The 25,361-nt window shown below is 50.6% G+C and overlaps 1 protein-coding gene across 1 annotated transcript; it reads left to right on the top strand.

Moving 5' to 3' along the window:
- Window positions 1–2,464: 2,464 nt before the first annotated feature.
- On the top strand, window positions 2,465–21,263 carry LOC102938791 (extracellular serine/threonine protein kinase FAM20C). The gene is made up of 10 exons (XM_007069126.4): window positions 2,465–4,360; window positions 7,262–7,437; window positions 7,587–7,665; window positions 9,763–9,855; window positions 11,335–11,450; window positions 12,113–12,293; window positions 13,676–13,785; window positions 19,230–19,311; window positions 19,564–19,623; window positions 19,982–21,263. The coding sequence occupies exons 1-10, from the start codon at window positions 3,864–3,866 to the stop codon at window positions 20,253–20,255; spliced, it is 1,668 nt and encodes a 555-aa protein (XP_007069188.2). The 5' UTR covers window positions 2,465–3,863; the 3' UTR covers window positions 20,256–21,263.
- The last annotated feature ends 4,098 nt before the right edge of the window (window positions 21,264–25,361 follow it).

Genomic DNA, 25,361 nt, shown 5'->3' with positions numbered 1-25,361 from the left:
TTCTGAAACGACACTTTAGTTTCTTTAATTTTATTTCTTTCATGCTAATGAATAGTTAATAGCTGTGCACGTGCGCGCACACACACACGCATCCCGGTCATGGGTGCCCATGCTAGGGTCAGGTTGACCTGTAGAGATCAGACAGAGGGAGGGGGGTTACCTCAGCAAACAATCTCTTGGCCCCACCAGTCATCTGTTATCTGGCCGCTGGTCATGTGGCTGTAGCCATGTCTCCGTGACCTGCACAAAACAAGCACATTCTGCTGAAGTTGGCTGGTCCCCAGCAATTAGACCCCACGTCAGGAAGATAAAACCCCTCAGTTACCCCAGTTGCACTTGCTTTAGGAATCTGGGAGGTTCCCATGTTCTCCTATGCCTTTCCCAACAAGCACTTCCCTCTAAAGACAGCAATCTTGGGCCTTTCTGGGGCCTACCCTGTTCTGGGAGTAGCCACAGTCATTTTCACTATTGGCTGGCGTGCGTACCTTGCAAACGTGTTCCATGAGTGCGTCAGCAATGGAGTTTCAAGGAGATGCCTATTGGGCTGGCAGCAAGTGTATTTCTCCTGTGTTAAGGGGCAGGGAGAGGAGAGGTTTGTCCTAGTGTACTTTTCTGTCACCCAGTCCATGTGCTGTTACCATCATCCTACCATCAAACAGTGCTTGAGTCACAGGTGGGGAGGGAGGTGGAAAACTGCAGGGTGGCATGTGTCGGCACCAACCAGCATGACCCTTCCTATCTGCCAGTTGGGAAAGGCCACAATCCTTCAAAATCCAATTATAAGCAGTGAATCATTTGTGACTTACTTTACTGCGAAGGGGAGCAGGGATCCATAACGTTCTGCTATTGGACTGCATGGTGGGGAGTCCCTGAGTCCATGAAAGCACTGGAAAGGTCGCAGAGGGAATGACCATCGTGGACTCCCTGCCCCAAGGGTGACTCAACTCCAGCAGGCAGGGGATGGGAGGCAGGAATCTGATCACTTCCCTGCAATGATGTCATGGCAACCAGATGCACTGCTACACAGCCAGATGAGGAGTGTTGGCTTTGAAGCGCTCCATCTCTCGTTTCGCTGCAGGCTCAGACCTGACTCCATGAAAAATCTTTTGGTTAATATTTAATGCTGGCATTGAAGTGATGCAGAGCCTGAGGGTTGCCAGCGCCGTGCCCAGCCTCCTTTCTGCTTCCCACTGTGACACTAACTCACTGTTGTCACAAGGGATGAGGGTTTTGAACACTTCTCGCGTAAGGCTGGGATCTTTGTGAATGGGCAGGCTCCCGCACATACACTGATGATGATGATGAGCCCACAAGCTGGGTATGGGATCCCTGCACACAGACTGACCTCAAACCCAGCTCTGTGACCCGGGGGGGGTGTGGGGTCCCCACACACCGACCCAGCTCGGACCTGGCCCTGTGACATAGGAGATAACCCCACTGCTCAGTTGTGGGGGGTCCCCATTCACAAAGCAGTGACCAACTCATTTGACATAAGCCACTGAATAGCTTATGGTGGTAAAAGGTTTTGGGAAGCAGGAACCTAATGGGTCTGTATTCCATCCACAATCCCTTTGAGCCACTTTGTTCCCCCAGGCCAGGGCCAGCTTGGAACCAGTGGCCGCCCTGTGAAGGGCTCTGTAGCCCTTCCCCAGTCCTTCAGCATTATCCACTCCCTGCTGCCTGGCTAGGTCAGCAGGACTTTGAAGTCAGTCATTTTGCTGGAAAGCTCTGCTCATGTGAGCCCAGAACACGGATGCACTTAAGAGTTAATGTCTTTAGCAGAGACTAAAGGGGGAAATAAGACCTGTGCATTTACTATCGGCCATGTTATTACTGCAGCGCCAAGGAATGAAATATAGCATTGTCAGAATCTGGGGCGGCCGAAAGCGTCAGCTGGAGACCGTTACTAGGCAACCATTGCACCATGGGACATGAGCAAGCAGAGAACTCATCGTTCTCTCCACAGCAGCTCTGTGTGTATGTGTTCAAGAGAGTGTGCATGTGTCCTAGAGAATGTATGACTGTGTCAGAAAGAAAAGTGTGAAAGGGAGGGAAGTGATACTGAGTCAGAGGAATGTGTGTAAAGAAAGTGGGGCTCTGTGTGTGCCCACTGGCGCCATCCAGCCCCCTGGACCTGGGCCCAGGTTGGATCTGCTGACATGGCCATGAAGGGCTTCACATCTTAGCCCCAGGCCCCTGAGTTATCTATTCTCCTTTTCCCAGATCTCTTAGGTGAAAGGAAGATTTAAAAGGGAAAACTGGCATCTCTTTGACTCCTGTACCCCAGTGCTGGCCTTTCACCCACAAGATGGTCTGGGTCCCACTGCCTGTTGCATTAAGTTTGTGATTGCAAGCTTTGCAGGGTTGGTTAAATCTGAGAAGCTCTCCCTTCTGCTTACCTCCTTGGCCTTCCTGATGGAACCAGCTTTGTGTGACTATACGTCACTGGAAAGGTGAATTTCCTGCAGGAAGGTTTCCCAGGGTTAAGGAACTCTTCAAAAAGATTGAAATCCTCCATACCCATTTGGCTTAGAAAGTTGCTAGCAAGCTCATTTGGAACGGAGTGAAGATGCAGCTTTCTCTCTCACACTTCTGATTCCTACTTGTCCCATTCTGTAAAGTGCGGTATCAGCAGAAACAATGTAGTGCAAGGGGCAGGTATCATATAGTGCAGGTACTTGAATAACTCTTCCATGGCACCTTGAGCATGACATCAGCACCCCTTGCTATTCCAGTGCTGCAACCCCACCCCAGAATTGATGATGTACCTAAATTCTGACCCAAAACATCCTCTATTATTCCAGTTCTAGGATTCCCCAAAGCAGGTGTACCATCCACCTTGCTCCTAACTTACAGCAACAAGCCTGGGACCCCTAAAGCAGCTTTGCCAGCACACCTCACTCCTGATCTGCAGCCACCCTTGATGTGCCAGTCCCGTCCCTCTCTTCTAGCTCTGCCAATACTTAAATTGTTGATATATCCAGTATGAGTGTCTCTGTGTGTACATGTCAGTGAAGAGGTTGGTATGTTCAAGAGGCCTTGTAGGTATGAGGGGGGATGTTAGTGTATATGTGGTTGAGTGAATATATTTACATATGTGTGTGGTTATCTGTGAGTGCCCCATTGTGAGCAGGAGGTGGGAGCAAGTTCTTTATAGGTGGATGAATATGTAGGTGCATGCACGTAGATATAAATGCAGATGTAGATGGGGGCATATTAGTGTACATGGCAAGGTGACTGGGGGGTATGTGAGTGGGTATGTCAGGGTGAGTGTGTGGGGCTATGTATGATTGTATGTCAGTGTGAACAGAGGGGGGTACTTGAGTGAGTATGTGAAGAGCAGTCTGGGAGAGAGGCTGCAGGGTGGATTAGGTGAGGGGATTGTCTGCAGTCACTTCTGTCATTGAACAATTTGCTGAAACTGATCTGGAACTTGCCCTGTTCACTCTAACCTTGGCACTGCCTGCTCTTCTCTTATCAACACTGATAAACCAAGCTGCAACCTCCCTTCTTCTCTCTGTCCTGCTGACAGCTGCCACATCCAGGGGGTCCTCTCCACAAGGGACCTTGGAGTTGCTCCGGACTCACTGCCATGGAGAGACACAATCACCTTTTGTCCTGAAACAGCAACAGCAGCAGAAGAGAAGGTGACAGGTGTTGCTAGCTTAGTTTTCACCTGCAAACCCCAACTTCTGCATTGCCCTTGTTTTTTAACGCTGAAACTCTAAATCCAGGGTGCTACACTGCTTGGGGCTTCTCCATCCTTCTTGTTTTTGGCAAGGGGATCACACCGCATAAGTATTAACTCTATCCTACCCACACGTGGATGTTCGCTCCTTGCCACGTGTATCAGCTTGGAGAGGATGTTACGCCGACTGCAGATTCTGCTCCAGAGGAAGTTTAAAATTTTGCTCTTCTTTCTCCTCCTCTTGGCTCTCTTGATGCACGTGGCTTTGGATTTGGCTCTCCCAGCTGCTCCCAGCTCCTGCAGCTGTATCCCAAAAGCAGCAAACCCCTTGGGCCTCCCACCAGCTGGCCCGTTAGTCTCAGTTCAAAAAAAGCTGAGCCTGCGGATCCTTCAGGATTTCAGTGGCAGCAATGGCTCCTTGGAGAAAGGCTCCCGCTCACTGGAAGGGAGGCCACCAGCAGGTGGTGGAAGCAAGATGGTTCTCAGAGATGGTGACTTTGAGCACCAGTGGGAAGATGTGAAGTCGGCATGGACAGGACGGTCAAAGATGGCAGCACTCTTTGAGCATCCCCTCTATAAGATCCCAATCCCGGAACTGGTGAAGAAAGACAAGCTCTTCAGTGTCAACCCCAAAGAGAAGTTCACGCTGAAAAACAGTGGGAGTGATGAATGGTGAGAGACCACCTGACCCAGTGTATTCTTTAGGAACACAGTAACCAGACCAGCCTATGGTCCATCTAATGTGGTATCGTGGCCAGGGCTGGCCCTAAATGTATTTGGACCCTGGGTAAATAATTATTTTGATGTCCCAACTCATTCTTCCCCCCTTGGTTTAGAAGAGCCAGGTCCCAATCCCAGAATGCGAGGATGCAATGCCGGCTGGCCAGCCAGCCTTGCAGGGCTTGTGTTCTAGCACAGAGCTGTGACCATAAATGTGGCATCCTAAGCTGTTACCCATGTATAGATAAAGCCAGCCATGGGCCTTCCTCCATTAGTGGCCACTGTCAGATCCTCTGCAGGAAGGCACAAAATCCCCATAATGCACCTAACTGTGCAATACCATACCATATTTTGGTGGGGGTGGGGATGTTTTGAATTCAATGGGTGATCAGCTTCTGCACAGGAGCATAAGCCATTGTAACTTTATCCTAGTCAGAGTCACTGTTATTCCACATCTCATAAAGGGCCTCCTTTTGAACTTTACTAAACTATTTGCCTCAGCTGTCCTGCGGCAGTAAATTCCACAGGTTATTGGCTATGGCCTGTGTTTTCAGAAGTGACTAGTGATTTTGCGAGCCACACTGGAGGCTCCTCAGAGGGCAGGTGCATGGCACTTTCTGACAATCAGGCCCCTTTAAAGTGTCTCACTGGGCTGCCAAAATCAGACGATATGAGTAAGTATTTCCTTTAGTCCATTTTAAATGTACTTCCTTGTAATGGGAGGGCCCCCTTGTCCTTGTCTCCTGAAAGGAAGTCAAATGGGAACCTCTATACAATTCATTATATTATATAAGGTACCTTTATTCTATCGCCTCATCTCCTTTCCAAACTCAATAGTCTTTAATCTCGCAGTGCATAGGAAGTCCTCTTCCCCCTCTCCATAGCGCTCACCATTTGGGTTCCTGTTCTCCAGACTGCCCCCCTTTGAAATGAGATGACCAACAGTTAAGTTACCTACAGTCTCAGCGTTACTTCCTGCCTTGCATTTCATGAGATGTTCTCTCATCTGCAAGGGACTTGGTGGTGCACCGATCACACTGTTGGTATGTGGTTATTTGCGTCCCCACATGCCCATGTCACCACTACTCCTAGATGAAGAAATAAAAGCCAGTTGGTAATTAATATTGTAAATGCATAGTAGCTACTTGAAAGGAACCACATTGTAGTTATTAAAAATAGAAGTTAGAAAGAATGGAAATTCAGAGCTATATTCCACAAACAATCTTAACCCTATCTATCTCAGAGGATTAGTTTGTCATATGTCTATAATGTAACCTGAAAGATGGGTATGTGTTGTTTAAGGTATAACTATTAGATGATGTAGTTTCAGTATACTTCCAGGGGAGGGGAGTAGATTTAGAGTATAAACTCTTTTGGGGGTGGGACTGTCTCTTTGTTCTATGCTTGTACAGTACCTGGCACAATGGGGCCCTATTCTCAAGTGCCCAGATCCTCAAAGCTATTTGGGCTTCTAAGTACATTTAAGGCTCTGGGCCTAGGTGCTACTGTAATATAACATCATAATGCAAGTGTGCAGAAACTACACTGTATGATAGTTTTAACAGAGATAACGTGAACTCCTCTCCCCAGGTAAATCAGAGGTTTAGGACAAACTAATCAAAGGGAAATAGTGGGTCAGGATAAAGGGTCGGTGTTAAGGTTGTTTCTGGAAAATAACTATGAACCTCCTTTGTTCTAACATTTAAAAATATATAAATACAGGTGCCTCCTTTAAAGTAATTGGTATCATACAACTAACTGTACACTCTGGTGGTAATCCTTATGCTGGGGGAAATTCAGTTAGATTTGGACTCCAAGTTAAAATATATGCAAAGCAGGACTAAGAGGTTTAAATCTATTGTCTTTCTTAAAGTGATACTGTGGAATCCTTCTCGGATCATCAAATAATGCATCCTCCCTCTTCTGTGCCCAGCAGGCACTGTGGGCCAAAGGTTTAGTCTGTCCTAAAATACTTGTCATCTGGTAAGACCAGATGCAGAGGATACTTTGGAGAGGCCCAGTCCAGGAAGAGCCAGGGATGGTGTAGGTCAGGACTGAGGTGTGTGTAGGAGCCTAGGCCTGGAAGAGCAGGGAGTGCTCTCCCACCCTCTCTTTGTATTGCCATTCCTCCTATTTCCTTTCCATCGGCTGCGCATGACTCTTGTGTTTGGGGAGGCTGGATCTGAGTGCTGGAAGCTCCTTAGAAGCGGGGCGCCGGCACCCGGACTGTAGCCCTGCTCCCGCTCGGCCTCCTCCCCCTGATGCCCCACCCACCTGACGCTCCCTTCTCTCTGCCCCCTCCTGCCTTAGGGGCAAGCGACAGAGTGGGAGGGGGTGGAGAGGAGCAAGCCATGGGCGGGGAGGGACCTTGGGGCGGAGCGTGGGCAGCACCACGGTCCAGGTGCTGGTGGCATCCCCACCTCTCAGGAGCTTCTGCCGGCTAGGGTGACTAGATGTCCCGATTTTATAGGGACAGTCCCGATTTTGGGGTCTTTTTTCTTATATAGGCTCCTATTACCCCCCACCCCGTCCCGATTTTTCACATTTGCTGTCTGGTCACCCTACTGCTGGCAGTGCTCCAAAGGAGGCAGGTCATGGCGCCTCCAAAGGGAGGTGTGCCATATCCGGCATTGCTTGCCCCGTATGGTGAGGCTTAGCCTCCCCAAGCCTCGTATACCCGCCACCCCTGCTCCTCTCCACCCGGTCCCCTCCCAGCTTCTTGTTTGCTGATAGGTGTGTGAGAAGGGGCTGATCTTGTCTTGGTGTGACCATACGGGAACACTTTGGAGATGGAGAGTACATTGTGCATGTCCTAAACCCTGTTGTTATGCGGTGGTGGCTTTGGGGCTGCAGGGTCAGCAGCAGTAAAGCAGAGATGGTCCTTCCGACTGGGAAGACCCCATATGATACCTACCCCACGTGGCTCAGGTTCCACATTGGCATCAATCGCTATGAGCTGTACTCCCGGCAGGACCCCATCACTCCTACCCTGCTGGAGGAACTGGCTACACAGAAAATCATCGGCTCAGGTACCAGTCTCGCTTGCCTCCCCCTGTGTGCCCTCCGTGTCTGCGTTGCTTTTTGTCCCTCTCTCTGAGTCTGTCTGTCTGTCCCTCTCCTCATTCTCTTTTCCCCTTTTCTCCTGCCCTGGCCCTGATTCTCGTCTGTATCATTTCAGTCCAGAAACCTGGAGGGACCCAGCTGAAGTTGATCATGACGTTCCCAAATTACGGGGAGGCACTCTTCAAACCCATGAAGTGAGTAAGGCCAGCAGGAGAGGGGCCAGGGCCCCGTCAGTTCCAGAAATGGGCCTGTACCAACATCCTGGATCCAAACACCCTGGGCTTGGGCTTGGGCTTGGACTCATTGTAAATCATTTCATTACCTGGTGAGGAAATCCAGCTAGGAGACTGAGGGAAGCAGGGACTCTAGCCTTATTCCATGAGCTCACTTACCAGGGCCCCTATAAGGGAAGCTGGTGGGGACCTGAGGTGACCTCCCCCACTGGCACCTTCTTCCTGGGAACAAATGAGATGTGCTGTTCAGCTGTTTGTTTCTGATGGGGTGGTGTGACCTCTAGTGGTAGAGGGGAGCAAATCCTCAGAGTGGATCATTTTGTATATTCCCAAAAAGAAAAGGAGTACTTGTGGCACCTTAGAGACTAACCAATTTATTTGAGCATAAGCTTTTGAGAGCTACAGCTCACTTCATTGGATATTCACATCCAATGAAGTGAGCTGTTGCTCATGAAAGCTTATGCTCAAATAAATTTGTTAGTCTCTAAGGTGCCACAAGTACTCCTTTTCTTTTTGCGAATACAGACTAACACGGCTGCTACTCTGAAACCTGTCATTTTGTATATTGTTTGCACAACTTGCAGGACTTACAAGAGGTGGGGGGCAGGGAGGACGGTTGTACCAGGGGGTCCCGAGCAGGGTGCCCCCCAAAACGTCTGAAATATCTGTGTAAATAAATAAAGAAATGGAAGGGGTGAGGCCCCAGCCAACACGATGTACTGGGGCTGCTAATTTCTCTCTACCGGCCTGACAGCATGTTAGGGTGACCAGATAGAAAGTATGAAAAATCGGGACAGGAGGTGGTGGGTAATAGGCACCTATATAAGAAATAGCCCCAAATATCAGGACTGTCCCTATAAAATCGGGACATCTGGTCACCCTACAGCATGTATATGTAAAGAATAACAGGAGGAATGTCAGGATGGGGGACTCTATCCTGGGAAGCAGTGACTTAAAAAGGGTGGTTTCCTGGTGAATAATAAGCTGAACTTGAGCTCCCTGTGTGATGCTGTGGCCAAAAGATGCAATTCTGGGATGTATAAACAGGGGAATCTCAAGTAGTAGTAGAGAAGTTATTTTTTCTGTGTATTTGGGATTGGTGCAAGCACTGCTGGAGTACTGTGTCCAGTTCTGGTGCCCATAGTTCAAGAAGGATGTTGATAGATTGGAGAGGGTTCAGAGAAAAGCCATGAGAATGATTAAAAGATTAGGCAACATGCCTGACACAATGATAGACCCAAAAAGCTCAATCTGTTTATCTTAAAAAAGAGACAGTTAAGGTGACTTGTTTGTATTCTATTAGGGTGACCAGATGTCCCGATTTTATAGGGACAGTCCCAATTTTGGGGTCTTTTTCTTATATAGGCTCCTATTACCCGCCACCCCCGTCCCAATTTTTCACACTTGCTGTCTGGTCACCCTATAGGCTATAAGTATCTTCAGTCTAGCAGAGAAAGGTATAACATGACCCAATGGCTGGAAGTGGAAGCTAGACAAATGTAGACTGGAAATAAGGTGTAAATTTTTAATGGTGGGAGTAATCAATCATGGGGACAATTTACCGAGGGCCGTGGTGGATTTTCCATCACTGGCAATTTTTAAATCAAGATTGGCTGTTTTTCTAAAGATCTGCTTGCGGAATGATTTTGGGGGAGTTCTATGGCCTGGGTTATACAGGAGGTCAGGCTAGATCAGTGGTCCTGAGGGCGTCACATGGGCTGCAGCTGTGTGCTGATTGGGCCACAAGCAGCCCCAGGGGTTGAGAACCACTGAGCAAGGTGCTCATAATAGTCCCTTCTGGCCTTGGAATCTATGAATCTATGAAACATATAGAAAATGATAGGGTGACACTGGGGCAGTTCATGAATGGGGATGGGAGGTGGTTTCCACAGCTCTGGTGTCCACAGTGAGTTTGGAGAGGGAAGTGACATAAAATATGCACCTAGATCAGAAAGTGAATGATTTCTAAGTTTCTCCCATAGTGGTGAGCAGGCTTAGACTCGGCACTGGAGGCTTTAACCTCCTCTGTCCCATCCCTGCCCTTCCCTTTCATTTCAGGCAGACCCGGGACCAAGAGACCCCAGCAGATTTCTTTTACTTCTCGGACTTTGAACGACACAATGCAGAAATAGCAGCCTTTCACCTGGACAGGTGCGCGCCTCAAAGCCCTTCCAGCTCCCAGTTCTGTTCTTCAGGGGACAGAGATTACATCTATTAAAGGGGGCTGGCGGCAGCCCTGAGATCTTAGCCACAGGATCTGCCGTCTGCAGGGAGCCCCCTTTCTCCATCTGGTGGGGAAAGAGGGGAATCCTAATTCAGACTGTTAGCACCTTGGGGAAATAATTGTGTATGGCACCAAAACATCATGCACATCTACGATGCTATGAAGATTAAGCTCCACGTTCATTCATTCATAAGATCCTGCACACACATTGCTTATTCAATGGGCCCAAACCTGGCCCTGAAAGGCATATGCCTTTGCCAATGCACCTCAGTCTTGACCTGCAGCATTTCCTACTTTAGCAGTCCTGGGACCCCCTGATACAAGCAGCTGTCAATACCCTTCAATCCTGACATTAGAGCACCCCTCGCCTTCCCCCCAATCCAGCTCTGCCATGTACTCTTGTCCGGACCCATAGGATCCCCACTGGCCTACCCCTGGCCAGTTCTGGGCCTGCCACATAGCTCTGCTGATGTACCCTAATACTGACCCCAGGCACTTCCAGTACAGGCCTCTCCTAAACACAGATAGTCCGAAGCCCCGCAACAGGGGGATAGAGCCTGAAGCCCCGAGACTGGGGGATGGAGCACGAAGCTATGTGGTCAAAACCTGGGGCCCCGCTACTGCACAGCCAGAGCCTGGGGCTGGAGACCAAAGCCCTGTGGCCAGAGCCTGCTGCCCCGCCACCCCAGGGCTGAAGCCCAAAGCCTGAGCCCCACTACCCATGGGAAGGTGGGGAACTCACCGGCTGCCTGCTCCTTCAGTGTTGTGCCTCAGGTGTCTCCAGAGTGGGGCATGGCCCAACCCCTGCTGGCAGCCCTCGCAACCGATACCAAGGGAGTGCATCTTGGTGCACCAGGGAGAGGGAGGGGCTGCTGCTTTGCTCCCCATCACATCCCCCCCAGTCACAGTCCAGGAGGCTGTTGCTGCAAGAAAAGCCCCTGGTGGCCCCATGTGGCTACGGTGGCTGCATTTGAGAAACACTGCATTAGCGTATCTTCTCCAGGAACTTTGGAGTTGCTGTATTGGATCAGATCACCTGTAAACAACCTCCACCTAAGGGAGAGCAGGGCAATGACCCATGGGGGCCATCTAGCCCAGAAACCCATGTCCAACACCTGCCAGTATCTGAAGCTTCAGAGGAAGGTGCAAAATCCCTGTGATTTGCACCTAATTTGTGCAATACTACGACAGTGGGGTAGCGGAGATTTTCCTGAGCCCACATCTTACACACCAGAGCATGGTGATCAATAGCCCTTGTCATTCTTACTCTAGCTAAAGTCGCTGCAGATGCTGTTCTTATTGCTGCGTCTTCCATCTCATTGTGAAACAAACACTCAGTTTAGGGAAGAAACTGCTTTGGTCCTGCGTTTTGTTTAGTTCCTTGTGTGCTCTCCTTGTCCCTGAAGGATCCTGGATTTCCGGAGAATCCCCCCAGTGTCTGGCCGTTTGGTGAATATAACTAAGGAGATTCGTGACATCACAACTGACAAGAAACTGGCTAGAACCTTCTTCATTTCCCCAGGTGAGTGTTCTCTGTCACAAGCTCCCCGGCTGGGCTGCTGCAGAGGGAACTGCAACTCCGGTGACAGGCAGCTTCACGCCCCACTTGCCACTGCCCAACCCACATGTGATTAAGGAATGATCTGCAGTGCATCTGGAAAGAGAACACCTGCCTGAGTGCTCTGGAGCCGTTCCCGGGTTATCTGCCTGGGTTCTATGTCTTTCTCCAATCCAGATTATTGGCCTGGTTGCTCCATCTCACTAGAGATTACCTGCCCAGGAATCCCATCTTCCCTTGGAGTTACCTGCCTGAATGCCTCTTTCCCAAGATACAAGACTTCCCAATGACTTTACCAGTGGGCATGTCCTCTCCCCCAGCCCATTGATCTCCTGCTAGCCATGTATTTCAGGCTGTGGGTGTTATAGTGGGATCCCAGCTATGTCCTTGCTGCGTTCCAGCCACATTGGAACCCTTTTAGGTTAAGTGCACAATGATAGCAGACCTGCTGTCTTCTAATCCAGATCGATTGCTGTACAGAATTACTGTCCACGTTCTGCAGGTGAGCTCTCCTCAGCCAGCATGCCATCGCACTCACCGGATAGGCTCTGTTACTTCTTGGGTGGGTTGGGACTGCTGCTCTTTGCTGACCTTTGCTCTGTCCTGATTTGACCGGCTCCCCCCAGCCAGCAATGTCTGCTTCTTCGGCGAGTGCTCCTACTACTGCTCCACGGAGCACGCCCTGTGTGGCAAACCGGACCAGCTCGAGGGCTCCATGGCGGCCCTCCTGCCCGACAAGGAACTGGCCAAACGCCACTCCTGGCGCAGCCCCTGGAGACGCTCGTACCACAAGAGCAAGAAGGCGGAGTAAGTGTGTTGGAGGGGAGGTTAGGAGTGCAGGTGGGGTGGGTGGTGAGTGTGGCAATGGGATGGGGGCTGCAGGAGAGATATGGCGGCGGGACAGGAAGACTGACAGCTGTGCGGGGAAGAGGAGGGAGTGGGGAAGGTGGTACAGACAGTGTAAAGGCACTGGGTCAGGGATGCAAGCTGAAAGTGGTGGTGTTCCCCACACCACGGCCACACATGAGAGGGGACATGAGGGTTGCCAGGTGTCCGGTTTTTGCCTGGAACACCCGGTCAAAAAGGGACCCTGGTGGCTCCGGTCAGCAATGCTGACTGGGCCATTAAAAGTCCAGTTGACGGCACAGCGGTCGACTGCCTGCCGTGGGTCCATGCGGCTCCTGGAAGCAGCAGCATGTCCCCCCTCTGGCTCCTACACGTAGGGGCAGCCAGGGGGCTCCGTGTGCTGCCCCCGCCCCAAACGCCAGCTCCTCAGCTCCAATTAACTGGAGCGGCCAATGGGAGCTACGAGGGTGGTGCCTGTGGATGGGGCAGTGTGCAGAGCCGCCTGGCTGCATAGGAGCCTGAGAGGGGACATGCCGCTGCTTCAGGGAGCTGCTTGAGGTAAGCACTACCCGGAGCCTGCACCCCCCCATGCCCCAACCCCCTGCCCCAGCCTTGATCCCCCTTCTACCCTCCGGACCCCTCAGTTCCAGCCCGGAGCACCCTCCTTCACCACAAACCCCTCATCTCTGGCCCCACCCAAAGTCTGCACCCCCAGCCAGAGGCCTCACACACACCCTACACTCCAACCCCCTGTCCCAGTCCACAGTCCCCTCCCACACCCTGAACTGCTCATTTCTGGCCCCACCCCAGAATCCACACCCCCAGTCCAAAGCCCTCACCCCTTCCCACATCCCAACCCTCTCCCTCAGCCCCCTGCCTCAGCCCGGAGACACCTCTCATACTCCGAACCCCTCAGCTCCACCTCCCATCCCAGAGCCCCCTCCTGCACCCCAAGCCCCTCATTCCTGGTCCGACCCCAGAGATTATACCCCCTGCGAGAGCCCTCACTCCCTCCCGCACCCCAACTCCCTGCTCCAGCCCAGTGAAAATAAGTGAGTAAGTGAGGCTGGGATGGAGTGAGCGGTGGGTGGAGCCTTGGAGAAGGGGTGGGGCCTCAAAGGAGGGGTGGGGCAAGGGTGTTCTGTTTTGGGCGAATAGAAAGTTGGCAACCCTAAACATCTACCATGGAGTGTCCCTTGAAATCCGTTCCTGGATGTGGGGGTTGAGAAGGCCCAGGGAAACCCAAATGGTTAAAAAGAGTCATCCAAAGTTTCTGTGATGATCTCCCCACTCCCGGAGCCCAGGACACTCTGTGATTTCCTCCCTTCGGCCTCTCTTCTAAGGTGGGAGCTGAATCAGAATTACTGTGCTCAGGTGAGAAAGACACCACCTTACGACAGTGGCTCCCGCCTGCTCAACCTCATAGACATGACTGTGCTTGACTTCCTGATGGGTGAGTGTGTGCCCCTCTAACAACCTGCCCATGCCTTCCCAGGCCTGGGGCTACAGATCTGCCCACGTGACACACTCATGCCTGCAAGGAGGCTCTGAGGCTTTTGCATAGACATTTTTATTCACAGACGACTAGGGTTGCCAGTTTTGGTTGGCTGTATTCTTGGAAATTTCATCACATGACATAATCTTTAATTAAAGATTAATCTTTAATTCCTGGAAACTCCAGGCCAATCCTGGAGGGTTGGCAACCCTACAGACGACCCCTGCCTGCAGATAGGGGGGCAGAGTCAGGGCAGCTGGCTTCAGCAGTTTACTGAGCATGCTCAGTCTGTGTGAGCATGCTCAGTACAAGCCAAGCAGCAAATCTGGGAAGGCACGTGATCCTGCATGCCACTTCTGCTTTTATTTATAGATCAGACAGAACTCACAGGGCAATGACAGGGCCCCTTCTGGGGAACTTGTCTGTCTCCCTGCCTGCTTTCCCACGCTACCCCTTCACAGCTGTTACTCAGTGTTACCGCATGAGTCCCTTGCTCTGCCCCCTATTGGCTGCACTCTGGTATTGCACTTCACACCATATTAGGTATTTCCATCATTACACTTAATTTTCACTTTTAACTTCCAGAATTTTGTTTTAATTCTGTTTTAAACCAAATGAACCCTGGGCTCATCCACTCTCCCCCGTTCTGAAATGTCGTTCTTAGCACTCCGGTTATATATTACACTTTCTCCATTACCAGCAGAAAGCCGTTTCCTTCTTGACTGTTATTAATGCCACTGGCACCATAATGACCTGCCCTAGATCACTGCGGTTCAGGTTGTTGTTTGGGAGGATGAAGCCCAGCTTGTCAAGTGTTCCAGGGTAACATTCACAACAGTGGGTATAATATTGTCCTTTCACATGCTTCCTTGTTGACCAACCTACAGCATTGTTGGTCTACACCACATTGGGAGAGCTACTTTCCTTTTAGTAAAGGTGCCTTTTTATCTTATCTGTGTCAAGGTTTGCACCCCCACACATCTAACTTCAGCATCCTGCTTTGCTTAGCTGGCCAGCATTTTCTACATCTGTTTTTGCATCTTCTGGGCTGAAGTGTACAGCCAATGGCTCTCCCCTTCGAGCACTGCCAACAAGTCACAATTTCCCGTGCAAAGGTCGTAGAAATAGTACCAACTAATGAAATTATCCCGTTCTCCAGCTGTTGTGGCTCTGGGAACTCCTTAAATCGAGGCAATAAGGCTCGATAGCATCTGTGAGCTTTGTCGTTCATCTGTCTTCTCCCTTCTCACAATAGGCATTCAGAGCATTATGGTGCCAACTATTGGGAAGCAAGGGTTAAAAAAATGGTTAAATCCTGCTGTTACGGTAGCCACAGAGAGTATGTCTACACAGCAAAGAAAACCCTGTGGCTGGCCCATGCCTGCCAACTTGGGCTCACGGGACTTGGGCTGCAGGGCTGTTTCATTGCTGTGTAGACTTCCAGGCTCTGGCTGGAGCCCAAGCTCTTGGACTCTGCAGGGTGGGAGGATCCCGGAGTTTGGGCTGTGGCCCAAGCCCAGGAGTCCGCAAAGCAATGAAACAGCCCTGTGAGCCCAAGTTGGCTAGCACAGGCCAGCCACAGGGTTTGATTTGCTGGGTAGACATCCGGAGTCAGTGCATCCTGACCCCTGCCATGTGACAGGGACCTGATCTTTTGTAACCCCACATCTGATGACTGAAGCCAGGAATAAAAACCAGTTGGTTATGTTCTGAATGTCTGTCATAGGATGGGAGAAGAACTTACATTTACTTCAGTGGGGCCGTGTGGGATGTAAATCTATGTGGCCTATATGTCTTGTGCTCTTACACTGGGTGGCTAGTGTTTTTAACTTATCTCCAAGCTGTTGAACCTTTGCTACAGTCAGTATACAGCATTTGCTGCACAGGGGCATTCAGCCAAAAGACAGTGATGGCTATTGCCCAGTCATTGGCTGATGCTGTTAGTGTTTTTTTCCCTACCACTCTCATTCCTACCCCTCCTGTTTCAGACCCTTCTTCTTTGCTGTGGACGTATTCCAGTGCTGTGCCTCGGTGCTGTTCACAATGTTCTGTTCACTGAGGGATCTGAAGAGCATGTCTTGATCACTGCTTGTTTGTTGTCTCTGCTGAGTCCCAATCTCTTTAACTGGTTACATAACTTGGACAGTTTCCCTTTTCCACTATGTTTTGTCACTGATGCAAGCAGTTAGGCTGATTTTGCTGCTGGTGCCATTGGACTTACTTCTGCTCCATTTATGGCTATTGTCCGTTAATAGCTTTCAGGGTGCCCCAGACTGTTGCAGTGCGAATAGTTGGAGGCCTTCAGTCTCAGCTCCATGCTGGGGACAGATTGATCCTCCAAGTCCCACACACAACTTAGACTTGGAAATTAATGTCTTAGATTTGTCCTCAGTGATCTCTTCTCTTTCATCCCTTTCTCAATTTTCATTCTGCTACTTATCTGCCTCTTCCTTTTCCGGGATTCAGTTCAGGTTACACCCTATCAAATACCACCAGACGGATTAATGGGGCATGCTGTTGTGGGCAATAAGACTTACGAATGTATTGCTGAGCATTGCAACTTCACTCCCTCTTTGGGAGTTCCCAGTTTCTCTGCAGGCCATTTTCCTCCCTTGACCCTTCTGTTAGCATTATCCATGTTTTCAAACACTTCTGTCCTTTGACCCCAGAATTCAAGGTTGTTCCCTTAAGCAGATGTCTGAATGTTGATTCCCCAAACTGTAAGGGGTCTGTAACAGACCATGCCTCCCTCTCTCTAATTTTCTTCTCCTGGAATAAATGTGGAACTATGGCCAAGACTTTTAAAAGTGTTGAGTGATTTTAGATGCCCAACTTGAGACAACTTGAGTACTGGCCCTCTGCAAATCAGGCCTTTTAAGCTGCCCCAGATCAGAGACCCAAATCACTAATCACCACCTTTTAAAATCTTGGCCTGTGTCATTGTGCTAGCCAGTGTTCACTCTCTGGAGCAGGCCTTTTGCTGCCCCTGGATGCCTTACGCCTGACAACATACTGGAATAGTGTTCACCATTTTTCTTCTCGACTCTTCTTTCTGCTCCTTGGACAACAGCTACATCCCTGGTATCTCCTTGGCTGGTATCTCACCAGTGTCCTGCAAGGGACTTTGGAGATCTTCCCCGTTAGCTTATTTCACTTGTTTCCCCACATAGGCATATTACTGGATAAATCATCCATTAAGCAAGTGTTATACTTTCCCCTGAAGTGTATTGCACTGGCCATTGCTAAAGAGAGGAGGCTGGACTTGACTGACCGTCAATCTGATCCCTGTGACTTGTCTGCTTATCTCTGTTGTCATGATTAGCTGTTTAACTCTACGGGAGTTTCCCTGGCCATTTATAGCACCTTACAGTTCTCAGGGTCCTGGCATAGTAAGTGTTCCATGAGACTGAATTTTGGTATCTGGAGACAAGCAGATCCAATCACTTTCTGCTGATTTTTTTGCTTCCAGTACTACCACTGAATGCATGTGTTCAAGCAGAAATTCATCAGACCTTGCTTCTCTTGAGGTCACTGCAGGTGAGGTCTGGATGCTGCTGTCAATAAATCTGTCAGCAGGGTGTGGAAAAACAGTTTGTGGACGTGATCTGCTTCATATTTTGTCCCTGAGCAGGGTCTCCAGGTGCAGACAAAATCAGATTGCCAGGATCCCTAGCACATCCAGCAAAGTCTGATGTGCTCTCTTTAGGGCTCTGTGTCAATCCCACCAGACACTGGTACAATTCTGTCAAAATCCTTGCTCAGCATAATATCTTAACCTATAGCTTTTGCTTTAATTAGAGTGAAGTTGGAATGCGTCTCATGGCAATTCCTTGTGGGGGAACCAGGAACCATGGGTGATTTAGCTATAGCAGTATAGTTAAAGCAGTACAGTTGTTAAATTCCTTTTGTTATTTCTCTCTCCTCACTGGGGTTTGCAGCTCCTTCCAGTTGAATACCATCTGTGAAAACCATTAACATGCTATTCCCTCCCTCTTCCAGATGTTAACTAAGATGGCTCCACCACTGATCTCTGCAGTACCTGTCTCTAGGCTGCTCCTCTAACTCACTACTGTGCCCTTGCTTGTTAGTCTTTTTTAGCGTTTTCATCCAGGTTCCAGTCCACAGGACAGTGACATATCCAAGATGATATTGACATCAATTTTAAGAGTAAGATTCTGTGAGCCACAGTATCCAATGCTTTACTAAGATCCAAATGTGACCCACTGCCACCACCTTTGTCATTCTATCTAAAAAGCAGGAGAGTTTGACTGACAAGATCTATTATTGATAAATCTTGTGTTGTTTATTGCGCATGGCTCCATTATCTTGGGTGGTGATTGTTAGGATCATTCTTCTTTCCTTTTTTTAAAGATCAGCATCTCAACTGCTTTGTTCTAGTCTCTGATGATCTCCATGGATGTTCAAAAATAATCATCAGGGGTCCAAAAATATGTTAGCTTCTATCTTCACTCCCTGAGGATCTATAGAAACCAGGCCATCTTCTCCATGTACTTCTCCCTTCACAGTTCCATCTGCTTCACTCCACTCCCAGCTATTCCAGTCCTGCCCAGTTCCTCCACACTCACAGCTGTACCTTTGCACTTCAGGCCTGGCATGCAGCTCTCTCCTGCAGTTCCATTTCCCCACACTACAAGCACACAGACCTGAGCTGTAGCATCTCCCACTGTCCTAGTCCTGGGACCTCCCCTGAAGAGAAATAGCCACTCCTGTCAAACAAGCAGTGATTTTGAGGCCCACCAAACTCATTTCACTGATGACCCACTAGACATTCAACCCGTGTCTCTAAAGGAGAAAGGCTACATACAGCCCTAACTCAGCCTCTCTCCGCCATGAGCCTTGAGACACTTTCTTTGCCCTGATCTACACTACAGAGTTAGGTTGACATAAGGCAGCTTACGTCAACCTAACTCTGTAAGTGTTTATGCTAAAATGTTGCTCCCGCTGATGTAACTTAAACTCGCCCACTATGCTGACTTAATAACTCCACCTTCACGAGAGATGTCGCGCTTAGGTCGATGTAGTTAGGTCGACGCAGTGTCTGTGTAGACACTGCATTGCTTACATCAACCCTTGCTGTCTTTCAGATGCCATCCCACAATGCCCCACACTGACAGTTAAATCAGTGCCCCTGGCTCCTGGTGAGGACATGCACTGCTGACACAAGAAGCATAGTGTGGACAAGCAAAGTGATGTAATTACTGTGGTGGCTGTGTCGACGTAACTTAGGTCAACATAATTTTGTAGTGTAGACGTGCTCTTTGTCTACTCTATTCCTGGAGCGCAGGATGTGCTTGAAGCAGAATGTCCAGTTTATCTTCTCTGCTGCTTTCTCCCTTCCCCTTTGCCCTTCCCCTTTCCCCATTCTCCTCTCCCTTCTGCAGGTAACATGGACCGACACCACTATGAGACCTTTGAGAAGTTTGGTAACAACACCTTCCTGCTTCACCTGGACAACGGCCGAGGGTAATGGTGGGAGATGGACTCCTGCTGACAAGGAGTATGGAGAACAGCAGACACAGGGAGGCCATGGGAAGGTTCTGGCAGGGGTGTCTCTGCACATGCTGGGAATGATGTGGCAGTCCAGACATTGCTTGTGATGTCATTGCCATATTGCTGTTGAGGTCTCTGGCCCAGGTGGGATGGACAATATTGCACAGCCCATAAGGGGCACATTACACTCATTCAGGAAATCGATACTCTATTTGCTCTCCTTAGATTTGGAAGACATTCTCATGATGAAATGTCCATCCTGGCCCCTCTCCAGCAGTGCTGCAGGTAATGACTTTCTTTACCCCTTCCCTCCTGCCCCATTCCACCCCTGAGGGGGTAGCTTTCCAAGGAATCAGTGGAAATCTGATTGTTCTGGTTCAGGAAGTGCCCTGTCTGGGCTTGGGCGACTGGATTTTCAAAGTGGAAAAGCAGGATCTCTGTCACATGGAGTAGAGTGGCTGCTGTGGCCCATCCCAGAGGTGTCTGTTTCAGCAGTGGGTGAGCAATCCCTGCATATACTGTCTGCAAAGCACTTTGGGATCAGTCAGGATGGACGGCACTGCATGAATATCAGCTGTTGTTGCAGCTGTCCCTTTACTTGGTTGATATTTCTTTTCTCCTTTCTTCCCTTCCCCACTCTTAGTATCAAGAAGTCGACATTCTTGCGCTTGCAGCTGCTTGCCACGGAGCCGTACCGCCTCAGTGATGTCATGCGGGAGTCACTGGCCTCAGACCACCTCTCGCCAATCCTGTCAGAGCCTCACCTGAAGGCGCTGGACCGGCGGCTCCAGCGAGTACTGGACATGGTGCGCGTGTGCATGGCAAAGGGAGGCCAGAAGGCAGTGCTAGTGGATGACATGGGAAAGCTGCAAAAAGGGATATGGCAGCACCAAGAGACAAGGAGCAAACAAGCGTGATGGGCTGAGCAGACACTACTTCCCACCATGACCCCTGAGGCTGCCTCTGCAATCTGGACTCTTGCTGAATGAGAATCAGCACTGGTGCAGCCACGGCTAGGTGCCCATACTGGGGGCATAGTCCCTGGATCTACTGATGGTGGGGAGAGGGAGACAGTTTAGAGGGGGAAGTGAGTGGGGCAAAGAGAGACAAATGGGAGGTCTGGCTGTAATCGAGGGGGGAACCCTACATAGTGAACCCAGGGGAGGGAGGGAAGTAGATTTCAAACTCCGGTAAGCGTTCAGCTCCTACAGAGTCCTGGAGCCAGCAGGGCCAGTCTGCACTAGAAACTTGCATCAGCACAGTTGTGCCGCTGTAGCACTTCTGGTGAAGACGCTCTAAGCCAATGGGAGAGAGCTCTCGTATAGGCATAATAACTTCACCTCTTTGAGAGGCGGTAGCTATGTCAGTGGGAGAAGCTCTCCTGCCTCCATAACGCTGTCTACATGGTGGGTTAGGTCGGTACAACGACATTGCTCAGGGGAGTGGATTTTTCACATCTCTGAGCGATGCAGTTATAGTCTTGAAGGGAGTATGTAGTGTAGGCCTGGGTTTAGGTAAGGCTAAGGACCCCGGGCTACTTAGGGAGAAAGGTTGCTCTTGTGGATAAGACACTTGTGGAGACTCAGGAGATCTGGGTTCATTTTTGGGGCCATCGCCTCTGTGACCTTGGGTAGGTCACTCATCTCTCTGTGCCTCCGCTCCCCTTCTATAAAAGGGAGATAATAATCATGCCTTTCTCTCACCTGTGTCTGTTTATTTGTAAGTTCTTTGGGCCAGAGACTGTCTCTCACTATGTGTTTGCACAGCACCTAGCACAATGGGGCCCTGATTTTGGTTAGCGTCTCAAAGCACTGCTGGAATACAAGTAAATAACATGAATATTTTGCAGGGGGAAAGCCTCCAGTGGGAACTCCATGTCTGTACAGTGACAGTCACATTAAAAAATCATAGCTTCTTAGTCTACATTTAAGGTGTTTCAGTGTTTTTGTCACTCAGAGATAAGCCTGTGACGTGTGAGTTAATAAATAACCCTCGCTTAGCTGGGAGCGCGCTGCCATGGCTGGAAACTCACGGACACAGTAACTGGGGGGCTATGGGGGTGCATCAGGTCACCAGGGAAGCATGGTGTAGTGATTAGTGTGTGGCTTGGGGAGTTGCATTCATGACTCCTCTACTAGTTTGCTGTGCGCAGCTTGGAGAATTCAGAGAAGAGCTGCGTAAAGCAAAAGCAGTCGTTATTGTGATAAAAACAACAAGAAGTCCGGTCGCACCTTTAGTCTTTAAGGTGCCACCAGACTCCTTGTTGTTTTTGTGGATACAGACTAACACGGCTATCCCCTGATTACTGTGATCGTGGTGGATCTCGTATTGCCACTGCAGACCTTCACTGGCATCTCAGCTTGTGCCACTGCCATTACACTGTACTCTTCCTTTGCTCGGTATAGATCATTGCCCTCATCCTAGCGTGAAAACAAGGTGCTAGTGACTGCTGGCACTTTAAATCTCTAGACCTGTTCTGAGCAGGGTTGGATGATACAGTGGTTAAAAACATTGGCAGATAGCCTACAGGAGAGCTCCTGCCAGTGAAACTGCCCCAGTGACAGCAATGGTGGAAAATTAGTCCAGTGTGGTAGAAAAGCCCCAGCGGAGCTGGAATGATCAAATCCCTGGTACACAGAGCCATGGAGAGAATCCACCCCAGCCTCCAATAAGGAGGCAAACCTTTGCAGATTCTCATATAATTGCCTTTCACCACTTCTTAATTCTCCCTGAATAAGGGTAATAGCAATATACAGGACTGTTCACATTCACAGCACTTTACCTGCTAGATCCTCACAACCAAAAAAAGAGATAAAAGATGGTCCAGTGCTCCAGGCATCAGCCTGGGGCTGGAGAGAGCTGGATTCAAATCCTTCCTCCGCTGCAGACTTCCTGTGTGACATTGGCCAAGTCACTTAGCCTCCCTGTCCCTCAGTTCCCCCTCTGTAAGATGGAACTAATTGTGCTTCCTTACTTCAGGAGAGGATTATAAGGAGAACTACATTAAAAACTGGGGTGCTCAAGTGCTGTATTAATCGGGGGTAGGGAACCCAAATCTCCCTTGCAAGGTGGGTAATTCCCATTTACAGATGGGGAACTGGGAGGTGAAGTGAGAGGTCAGAGAAGAAGCCATTGGCAGAGCCAGGACTAGCACTCAAGATTTCCCATCCTGTGTCTAAACTATTGGATCACGTGTCTCTCCAGATCTTTTCCCTCCTCCGTTTTTCTTGATAAATCCTTCACAAACTCTGCCATGGTGACATCACTGCAGCTCTCATGGGAACAAAAGGCATCCGTCTTTTAATTACTGATGGGATTACATGATTTTGCACTTGGAAGAACCTGGACTGTGGTCTGGGGGGGCGGGGAGGAGAGCAAGTGAGCCTGCAGTTCCAGCACAGTTATCTAAAGACACAGCAAAGAGACACATAAATTTGCCAGCCAAGGCTTTGGGAGAACAGGATCACTAATCTGCCTTTCCTCTTCAAATGCCCCCTGCTTGAATTTTCTCTCACACGTGAGAGTTGTTCTTTTAAATGGCACAGATCTATTCAGGGACTAGCACCATATTTAGCCCTGGTGGCTCAGCACCTAGATTATCCCCCTAATCCCTCTAGGGGGAGTTGGGAATTAATCTGCAGTAGGTTTCCATCAACAAAAGCTGCGATGGGGGCAGGGGGAAGGCAGGTGCTGCTAGCAAGGTTGGGGGTGCTGGTGCTACTATTAGGCTGTGGTAGCGTCCAGGATATGCTAGGTACTGGTGTTCTTGCTTTAAGGAATGGAGAGCTTGTGTTACAGGGAGAGGTTAAAAGAGTTTAAATACATCTAGTTTGGTCAATGATGATAAATGGGGGATTCAGTCTACAAGTAACAGGGTTGTACACAACAAGGACAGAGGGGCATACGGTGGGATTTAAAGGAGTATCACTAAGGCCTTGGTGGCACTGAAGGTATGTCTACACTGCAATAAAAGACCGGCAGCACAGCCACAGCGGGCCTGGGTCAGTTGACTCAGGCTTGTGGGGCTGTAAAATTGCAGTGTAGAGGTTGGGGCTTGGGGTGGCGCCTGGGGGTTCAGACCCAGTGAGGCAGGTGAGTCTCAAGAGTCTGGGCTCCAGCCCCAGCCTGACCGTCTACACTGCGGTTCGGGCAGCCCGAGCCCAGTGAACCCAAGTCAGCTGACCCAAGCGCTGAGACTCAGTGTAGACATACCCTGCAGTCCAGCCCAGCGGTGGGGAAAGCTCTGGTGTGGGCTGGCTGCCAGGGCGTCAGCCCCCATGTTGTCTAGGCCTGCTCTCCGCTGGTTAAATGACCTGGCCCTATAAACACCAGAGCCTTGCTCCCACTAGAGCTCTCCCCAGTGCTACTACGGGCTGTGCCCAGGGCTGCCCCAAAAGAAAAAAAAAAAAAAGGGCTGCCGGAGATGGGGGGCGGCCTCTCTTCTCCGCCCCCGCTCTCCCCTGCAGGGGCAGAAGCTCGGTGGTGCTGCGCGCCCCGGGCTCTGCCCCACGGCTCCACGGCAGCCAAGTGCCCGCCTCTTCCCCCAGCGTGCTGCGCTCGCCCCTCCTCCGCTCCCTGCCCCCGGCCAGCGGTGTGCCAGGGAGAGAGAGGAGGAAGTGGAGAAGAGGCGGGGGCAGGGCCTTGGGAAAGGGGGTGGAATTGGGGTATACCCCTCTCCAGCCCCCTACTGTGAGCCGCTCAGGGCAGGGGGCTGGGAGCACCCCCACGACCCCAGCCCACCTCCCGAGCCATGACCCCTGCACCCCCCTCACACACTGCCAGCCCTCTGCCCTGACTCCTGCACCCCCCTCACACACCCCAGTCTTGATTCCTGCACCCCCCTCACACACCCCTGCACCCCCTCACACACCCCAGTCCTGTCTCCTGCACCCCCCTCACACACCCCAGCCCTCTGCCCTGACTCCTGCACCCCCTCACATGACCCCAGCCCTGACTCCTGCACCCCCCTCACACACCTCAGCCCCCTGCCCTGACTCCTGCACTCCCTCACATGACCCCAGTCCTGACTCCTGCACCCCCCTCACACACCCCAGCTCCCTGCCCTGACTCCTGCACCCCCCCACATGACCTCAGCCCTGACTCCTGCACCTCCACACATACCCAGCCCCCCACACCCCATGTCCTGATCCTGCACCCCCCATACATACCCAGCCCCCCCCCACACCCCATGGCCTGACTCCTGCACCCCCCCACATCCCCACCCCGAGCCTGAGCACCAAACGGGGAGCTCCTGCACCCTCCTGCTCACATATCCACCTGCACCCCTCGCACCAAATGGGAGCTGCCCCAGGTAAGTGCTCCACACCCCTACCTCCTGCCCGAACACTGAGCCCCCTCCCTCATTCTAGCTCCTGGCCAGACCCTGCACCCCAACCCCCAGCCTGCTCCTGCACCCTAACTCCCTCCCAGACCCTGCACCCCCAGCCCTGTACTCAGTGCACCCCCACCCTCAGCTCGGTGCGGAGAGAAACAAAGAGAATGGGCTAGAACCAGGGAGAAGGTAGGTACCCACTTTATGTGGGAAGGAGTGCAAGGGATCCTGTTTACCCCCTCCCCAGCCCTGCTGCACTTGCAGTTTACCCCCAGCCCCTCCGTTGCTCCAGGGTCTAACCCTAGCCCCCGCCCTTCTGTGCTTTTGCTCCTGGTCCCTGCCTTGCTCCAGTCAGCAGGGACTAATCCTCCCCCCCTGCCCCACTGTGTTCCTCTTGCCCCTGGCCCCTGTCTCACTCCAGCTGGTGACCAATGCTCCCCATTTCCCACTGTGCTCTTGCCCCTGGCCCCTGCCTCGCTCCTGCTGGGGACTAATCCTCCCCCCATCCCAATCCCCCCCATGCCCAGCTGTTAGGATGGATAAAAATTAATGACTTTAAAAAAAAAACAAAAATATCGGATTTTTTTATTTAAATTGGATTTTTGAGGAAAAAACATATCTATAGTTTTATAATTAAGATACATTATATCTCATCATGGAATAGGGATTATAAATGCTAATTCTATGGTAT

The sequence above is a fragment of the Chelonia mydas genome, chromosome 1, assembly GCF_015237465.2.
Source record: "Chelonia mydas isolate rCheMyd1 chromosome 1, rCheMyd1.pri.v2, whole genome shotgun sequence".
NCBI lineage: Eukaryota > Metazoa > Chordata > Testudines > Cheloniidae > Chelonia > Chelonia mydas.
The sequence above is the reverse complement of the archived record's forward strand: the minus strand, read 5'-3'. Positions and strand labels throughout refer to the sequence as shown.

Bases quoted from the DNA above. Each gene is read 5' to 3' on its own strand.
- LOC102938791 (XM_007069126.4), top strand. From the start codon at position 3,864: ATGTTACGCCGACTGCAGATTCTGCTCCAGAGGAAGTTTAAAATTTTG. The intron at 7,438-7,586 runs GTACCAGTCTCG...GTATCATTTCAG, and splicing joins ACAGAAAATCATCGGCTCAG to TCCAGAAACCTGGAGGGACC. The intron at 12,294-13,675 runs GTAAGTGTGTTG...CTCTCTTCTAAG, and splicing joins CACAAGAGCAAGAAGGCGGA to GTGGGAGCTGAATCAGAATT.